This window comes from Limulus polyphemus, unplaced genomic scaffold, assembly GCF_000517525.1.
Source record: "Limulus polyphemus unplaced genomic scaffold, Limulus_polyphemus-2.1.2 Scaffold25, whole genome shotgun sequence".
Taxonomy (NCBI): Eukaryota; Metazoa; Arthropoda; class Merostomata; order Xiphosura; family Limulidae; genus Limulus; species Limulus polyphemus.
The window spans coordinates 543,898-551,849 of NW_013665635.1; the positions used below are offsets into that span (position 1 = coordinate 543,898).

The window sequence follows — 7,952 nt, forward strand, 5'->3', positions numbered from 1 at the left end:
TTTTGGGCTACTCTTTTACCAACGAATAGTGGGATTGACCGTGACTTTATAACGCTTCCATGGTTGAAAGGGCGAGCATGTTCGGTAACGAGAATTCCAAATCGCGACCCGCAGATTGCGAGTCGAACGCCCAAACCATCAAACCATGCCAAGCCTAACACTGAAAATTATTCAAGTGATTCCATGCGTATGCACACTTAGTTCCGCTAACATATGTTTTGTGGTTTGAAAGTTATAAGCAACTGAAAGCATAAAGGAATTTTGTAGTCGCTCTTATAAACGAGAGTCGAAATTACACTGAAATACACGACTCAGAAACAAAATGAAATCATCTGAAGCGAAAATATATTTTAAAGCATGCCTTAATATTATTATAATATTGAATATCATTAAGCAAAGAACTTTTTCTAAGATTGGTTTATTTCTTTTCTAATTTCTATATTTTTTCATGAAATAGTTTTCTTATATGTAACCACTATTTGTATCAATTTGACAGAAAACACTGAGGCGGAGAGTATCGACTCTGAACAACTTTTCTTTTAGGTTTTTCGGTCATTGCGCTCAGTTTGAATGAAAGAGTAGTGTTACTGAGAGTGTTTAAAACTTAAGTAAAGAACATCGCAGTTCCATTCTAAGTAGTTTGCTGTTATACTTTGTGAAAATTAGTTAGGATTTATTGAATCGGTTTTTAAGTTAACTTTAAGCTCTAAGTTAAATTTAAAAGGTATAGCTCAGGAATGAAATTTAAAAAGTTTTTACTGACCATGATAGTAGCAATGTAACAAACTGACGATCTTTCACTGTTTCAGAGTTTCATTTACAAGTAAATATAAATCATAATATGGAGTCTAAGTAACATTTTTTAGAATTTTGTGAACAGTAATGAGATATTAATTTTATGTTGACGTTATTCTACGTCGTCAGGAAACAGTATACCATTTTATATATGTTATCTTGATTATAATTGAACTTCGAAGTTGATGTATAATCTAGTTCCGGGACTTCAAAAAACTATGGGTGGAGGTAGGCCTTATTTGTGTATTTCTAATAATTGATAGCTATACTGTCGAAACTATCTTGACTTTCGTTTTGCTAAACTGTTTATATTCATAGGTGTAACTTGGAAGTTTGAACTTTAATTTTGAATGAATTATTTCACATTTTCAGCATTTGCAAACTTCAAAAAATTTCCAAAATAAATTGGGCATGCTGCAAATGATGAAGATGTTTAAACTGTTTAAGAAGATGTATTCACAGCAGAGACCGCCTCAGTTGGTTCCAGCAATAGTTAAACAATTAATAAACTAGGAGTTAACAGCTAGTATGAAAACACTGTCCTAGTCTGACATTTTGTTCATGTTAATTTTATTATGGTTGTGTATGGTTGCCTGTTTTTAACTTAACCAAGTTTCAAAGTATGGGCATAATTAATTATTATATTTTTTAGATTCTTTCTTTTGTTTTCTGTAAGTGAAAACATTGTTTATAGTGGGGGTGAAATTCTACGGATACTCACTGGTACTAAGTACTGGAACTTATTTTTTAAGGTGGTACTAGTATCAGGGCTTATTTGAGCTGCTTCGTCATTTTTTATGTTTACACATACATATTTTTTTTTTTTCAAAAACAGGCCCACATCACCCAGCTGAGTACCTCTACTTTTTTGAGAATTTCTCCATTGGTTTTAAGTATAATTATCTTAATATGCCACATAAAGAAAAAATCTTATTTACATGTGTTTGACTTATGGTTTTTTGAATTTAGTAATCATAATTGCAAAATAAGATTTGTATATATTTCAGTTCACATGTTTTCTAATTGATTTAATTAATGAATCATGTAAATAGGCTATAAAATGTGAAATTTCTTTTTGTGAAATGTTTCTGGAAAACATGAAATTGATTTGGAAATATAAAAAAATTATATTATCATACAGATTTAATACTTGCTAATTCCTATTCATAATTCCCTTCTTTTTTCTAATTAAAAACTCTTGTTTTAATTGCAATTTCACATTTTTTTTTTTGCAATTTAAAATCGTTAATTTTGGAAAAGTATTCAAATTAATACTGCATGAAGTATTAAAAAGTAACCTACACTACTTACTGTGGTATTTTACGTGTAAAAATCAGTTGAAACATTATTTCTGTAATCTAGAAAAATACATTTAAGAAACATGTTTATTAAGTGCATAATATTGTGATAATGCACAATAATCTTGATCAAGTTGATGTTTTATATTCACATATTTTGAAGCACATGAATTATTTATTTTTATTTAATTCCAGGAAAATATATTAAAGATCTGAAAAAATAAACTTATAAAAAAAAAAAGAATTCATATTAGGAACTCGGCTAGACATAAATACATATAGTTGAAGTAGTCAAATCATTATTTTGGAACATTCTTCTTCTAACATTTAACACATGCAATGGTTCACTATTTACTTTATGCTAGGAGTGGTGGCTGCTGTTTTAAAAGTACATAAGAAAATGAAAGAACTTGAAAATAAATACTTGGAAACAAAGAAGCAGTTGGAAAACTTGTGCGATCAAACAGAAGCAACAGAAGATGATGAATATGGTAATTAATATTTATTATTAGTTCTCTTTCTTGTATTATTTGTTGTTCATCATTATTTTAGTTCAGATGCTCTTCAGTGTATAAAAAAAAAAGTAGATTCTTGGAGTAGAATCTATAGTTCAAAATATTAAGTTTATATAGTAACAGTATAGAATCTAATGATTTTTTTTACTAGGCCTATTAATAGTAGTGTGACTTGTAGTTAGAGAGATATTAGAATATACCCACAATCACTTAGAAGCACATTTAATTAACTATTCTCTTCTCAATATGGTTTTTGATGTCTTATCAACTTATTGGAATTACTTGTTAAGGTTTAATGTTTTGAATGAGAACAGGGCTGCAGAATCATCAAAATTTTTGGGGCGTACACACCTTCTGGTCTATTTACTTGTAGCTAATTATTGGGAGCAGGAGACATGCATATTATTTCAGATTCAATGAAAAAAGCTTTAACTTGACGTTTGAAAATGCATACTATACAGTTCACAACAAAACTAATAAACAAGTCTTGATTTTATAGAGATCTTTAGCTTATCAAACCATATCAGATTTTGGAACCTTTTTTTAAAATTGGACCCATAAGATTTTAACATATCAGTACCAGTAACAAGAAAGAGATTGTCATCAACTGTTAAAGTTTTATATTATATCTTATCCATTTTAATTTTGTGTTGAATTTAGTTAAATTCTATAAAATAAGATAGAATTCCATTTAGCCTTACATTTTATATTTGTATATAATTGGGAATATAGTATAATAAAGCTTGGGAAACATTTTATCTAAATAGTGATTGTATATTGACAGTAATGATGTTTTGTGTAAACTTGGAGATGACAATTTTGATGTTTAATAGGTAACAGTATTTGATGTATTAAAATTTACAATTTTCTTTAGTTAAAAAGTTTGTTTTTTGAGGAAAATCTTTGTCTACCAATGAAATTCTTTTTCACATTTGGCAGTTCTGGATGAGTACATCATAGTTGATGCTATTTATCTTAAAAATGAGATTCAATACTAATAAATGTAAAATGATGCACGTTTTGGTATGGAAACTTGGAAAGAACTTAAATTTTGTATGAGAGGATATTGGGAGACAAGGATTAAGGTACAAACAGTGGCAAAGGTTTTAAGCATATACAGAAATCCTGAATTTAAAATTAAGGTTATTTTGTTACCTTATATAAAATACTGGTGAGACATCATTTGGAGTAATATGTGCAGTTTTGGTTCCTCAGCTATCTTTAGTATGGGAACAAAAATTATAGACAGCCTACTGGAATAATTTGGTTTATGATAGTGGGCTTGAGTGTTTAAAGTTGCATAATTTTTTTTTACTTAACTATGACTAATTGTTTTTCTATTTTCTGTAGATTTTGGTCTAGGTTCATATAGTTGGAAATTCATTTTTTATTATTATTACTTTTTTTTTACAGAATTGAAAAATCTGCTACTTTTATCAGAAGCACAATGTAATTTACTTGAAGAACAACTTCTTTATGCACGTGATGTATTGTCAAAAAAACTAGATATGAGAACTGTGCCGCCTTCTGATTTAGGCAGTTCTTCTTCCAAGGTTAGCACTGTGGAGAATATTCGCACTGATCATTCTCATAATATTCTGTGGAGATCATCTTATGCAGAAGATGGACATGTGGAAAGAACTGATAGTACAAGAATTGGTGATAATTGGAGTTTGATCACTCCTCAGAAAGCTTTTGATTATCCCAATAAAAGAGAAACCAAGAAAAAAAGTGAAAAACAGCAAATTCCTGTAGATCAGATAAACCCAGAACTTCTGCAAGACAGTGGTAGGACCTGGAATAGTGAAATGCACGTAACGACAATAACTGAGTCAAAGTTAAAAACATTTCCTGCTGATGAGGAACAAAAATTTCTAAACAACAAATACCATCAAGATAAAAAGTTACTTATCAAAACTGCTACTTCTCCACCTAGAAAGGAACTTGAAACATTAACTACAGAAAATGAAAGACAGTTTCAAACTTCATTTGCAAACAAAATGCAGAAGCAGTCCCAAAATAAAAGTAAAGAACCCATTGTAAAACATTTACAGAATCAAACTGTAGAACCTAAAGAGATTCAGTTTCAAAATCTAACTTCTGAACACACTGTGAAAGCATTTCAAAATCAACCAACAGAACCCGTAGAAAAATATTTTCAAACTTCAACCCCAAATCTTAGAGAGAATCAGTTCCAAGATCAAATTTCACAAACTACAAGGAAACAATTCCAAAATGAAACTATGGAATCTGTAGAAAAACTTTTTCAAACTTCAACTCCAGATCTTAAAGAGATGCAGCTTCAAACTCAAACTATGGAAAAACAATTTAAAAACCAAACATCTGAACCTATTGAGAAAGAGTTTCAAAATCAATCAACAGAATCTATAAAAGAATATTTTCAAACTTTAACCCCAAATCTTGGGGAGAAGCAGTTCCAAAATCAAACAACACAAACTACAAGGAAACAGTTCCAAAATAAAACTATAGAACCTGTAGAAACAAATTTTCAAACTTCAACTCCAGATCTCAACAAGAAGCAGTTTCAAACTCAAACTACACAAACTGTAAACAAACAGTTCCTGAATTTAACTTCAGAACCTACAGGGAAACAATTCCAAAGTCAAGCAATGGAATTTGCTCCGGAACATTTTGAAATTCCAGCTTCAGATTTAAAAGAGAAGCAGGTTCCAAATTCAAGTGCAGAATTATTGAAAAACCAACTGTTAACACCCGTTACTCCAACAACGAAAGAAAAACAACTTAAATCTTTTACTACAGAACCCCAAAAAAACCAGCTCCAAACTCCATCTTCAGTCAAGAAACAAGGTAGATCTAGAAAAGTAAGAACTTCACTTTCAGATCTAAAAAATGAACAAAATTTTGTGAAAAATAATCGAAATGTAAAGGTGAGTCTAGACTAAAATTTCCTTCTTACTAAATAAAAACATGTTTGTTCAATAGCAAGAGTTTTATTTTTGCAATGTTGATGGAAAAATTTCAAAAATAAAGATTACAATTATAGTGTTATTTATTTTTTGTAATATTTGCTTTTTAAGAATAAAAGAAATAAACTTTATTTTTGAAAAACTTGAGAGCTTTCAAGTAGTGTATTTAAACCTTCAACATAATTTTCTTTGTTGAAAGTGATATTTAAGCCAAATGCTTACAAAATATTTCAAGATAAATTTCTTCATTGTTTCTAATAATCTTGTGATGTTTTCAAACCTATAGTGTTATACTTAAGAGTGTGAAATTTGCCTAATGCCAAATGCTTTTAAAAATCATGTAGGACATGATAAATTTTATAGGATCTACCCAATTGGCTAAAAAAAATATTGTGACCATCTTCTCATACTAGATAAAACAACATTGTAATTTCTCGCCAGTAATAAACAAGAGTGTACTTTGAACGTAAACCAAGATTTCGTATTTTAACACTATGGATTTGTGGCCTGAAACCATTGCAGACAGGTTTCTTTTACTTATAATTTATTAATTTGTAGATAATTTGACTGATTTCTGGAAAGTTCTCAAACATAAAACGTTGCCAAGCCAAGAATTTGATTTATGCTAGGCGTGTACAGAAAGCTAGTTAACTTTAAAGGCCAGTGCCATGTTAGTTTGTCTACTGCTAGTTATTACAATCACATGGGGATGTATATAGATTGAAACAACATTTATATCTTTCTTACAAGTATAAGCATGTCTCTTTGCAACCAAGCTGAATCTGTACATGCATATAAATAGAAAAGACATCATTGATTAACCATTTGAAGTTGTGCACAATATTGACTAGTCAGCTGAATATTTTAAAATATGTTACCACACTAGCATGGATATCACGTTTGAGTAAAATAGGTTATGACAAATTGATGTTGTATATTAGGAATTGCTTCTTTGAAATGTTCTAGTTTTAGTACATATAATGAAATACAATATGTTGTGTAACTTGTTTGTATCAGTAAAACATTTTATAAGCTTTAGGTTAAAGTCGTGTTTTATGATACTGAATTAAACTTTAGGAAAATTATTATACATTTGAAGATTATTTCCATCAAAAAAAAACATTACAAGTTTGATAAATGTAAAAAAAAAGTGGTACAATTTCAGACTGATTATCTTCTCCCTCAACAAAGAACGAGGCAGAGAAGGCAAAGAACTGCATCATGTTCAGATATTTCACAAGCCAGAGCTAGCAAGGGACGTACAGGAATTACTAGACATTTTCAGCTCCGATTTCAAGATATTCCTTTTGTAGCAGGAAAGGTAGAAATTATAAGTTTTTAAATTGAATTTATGTGCCTATAAAAGTAATTTCAAGAAAGACTATGAAGAAATTAAACTCTTCTGAAAATATTGCACATTGGCAGTATTTCTGTATGAAAGAAAAAAAGAAAGTTTAACATTGTTTATTTAATAGTCATACATTCATGACTTTGTGTTGATGGCAGCTAATATTTACATATACAAGTTTTCTTCATAAACAGACAGATACATATACTATTTATAATGCTATATGTAACTTAATTTTGTGTTCATTTTCAGTATTATATATATTATTATTTATGTTCTCAGTCAACCTCTGCCAGCCATTCTGTGACAGTTAACATGCAAAATTTGATAGCTATGTTGAAGAAACACAACCCTAAACTTTGTTCAAGAAGTGCTCATCGACGTTCTTGTAGTGTACCCAGGAATGAATCCAGGTTTCCTGTAGAGGAATATGTTCAGTCTAGTGAGTCCTTGAGGAGTGCAAGGAGTCTTGATAACTTAGATGTTTACAGGGACTTCAGTGAACTTCTGACTGGGTTGCAGGATGAGTTTGAACTACTGGCATTGTGAGCATTCCTTATTAACATACGATAACTTTTAATGTGGTAGTATTGTAATGAAATTTGTCAAGCTTTTAGTAAGAATTACAAGTTTTTTATCTGTTATTTTCTCTGCCCTAATACTGTAAACAATCAAAATTAGTACAATTTAACTCTCTCTGTCATTTAGGTTTATAGCATTACAATCACTTAGATTGGAGACAAAGCAAATTATCCCAGTGGGGAAGCATTAACTTACTAGCATGCAGTGCTCATGATAAGAGTATTTAAAAAAATTATTTTATTTAATAAATTTTATAACAATGGCTGAAAAAATATATACATAAACAAATGAAAGTTAACCCTATTATTTTGTAGGGATGTTGTTAGTACTTTATTTAATTTCTGTATATTTTAAATATGCAATTTAACCCTTTAGAGACGGGTCACGGGTGAAAGGCCATGTCATCTTGTTTGTTGACTCGCATTCACAATTTTAATGAACTACTATTTCATAAACTTATGTCAGT

General features: G+C 29.9%; 1 protein-coding gene across 2 annotated transcripts in view; it reads left to right on the forward strand.

The window, feature by feature from the left end:
* The first annotated feature begins 570 nt into the window (after positions 1–570).
* The window catches only part of LOC106458960 (centrosomal protein of 57 kDa-like), a 10,534-nt gene continuing 3,152 nt past the window's right edge, over positions 571–7,952 (forward strand). For both annotated transcript variants that reach the window (XM_022385511.1, XM_022385518.1), the window contains exons 1-5: positions 571–1,023; positions 2,459–2,584; positions 4,022–5,517; positions 6,722–6,877; positions 7,187–7,449. In XM_022385511.1, coding sequence (XP_022241219.1) covers positions 981–1,023; positions 2,459–2,584; positions 4,022–5,517; positions 6,722–6,877; positions 7,187–7,449 — 2,084 coding nt within the window. In that variant the 5' untranslated portion in view covers positions 571–980. The remainder of the gene's footprint in view (positions 1,024–2,458; positions 2,585–4,021; positions 5,518–6,721; positions 6,878–7,186; positions 7,450–7,952) is intronic.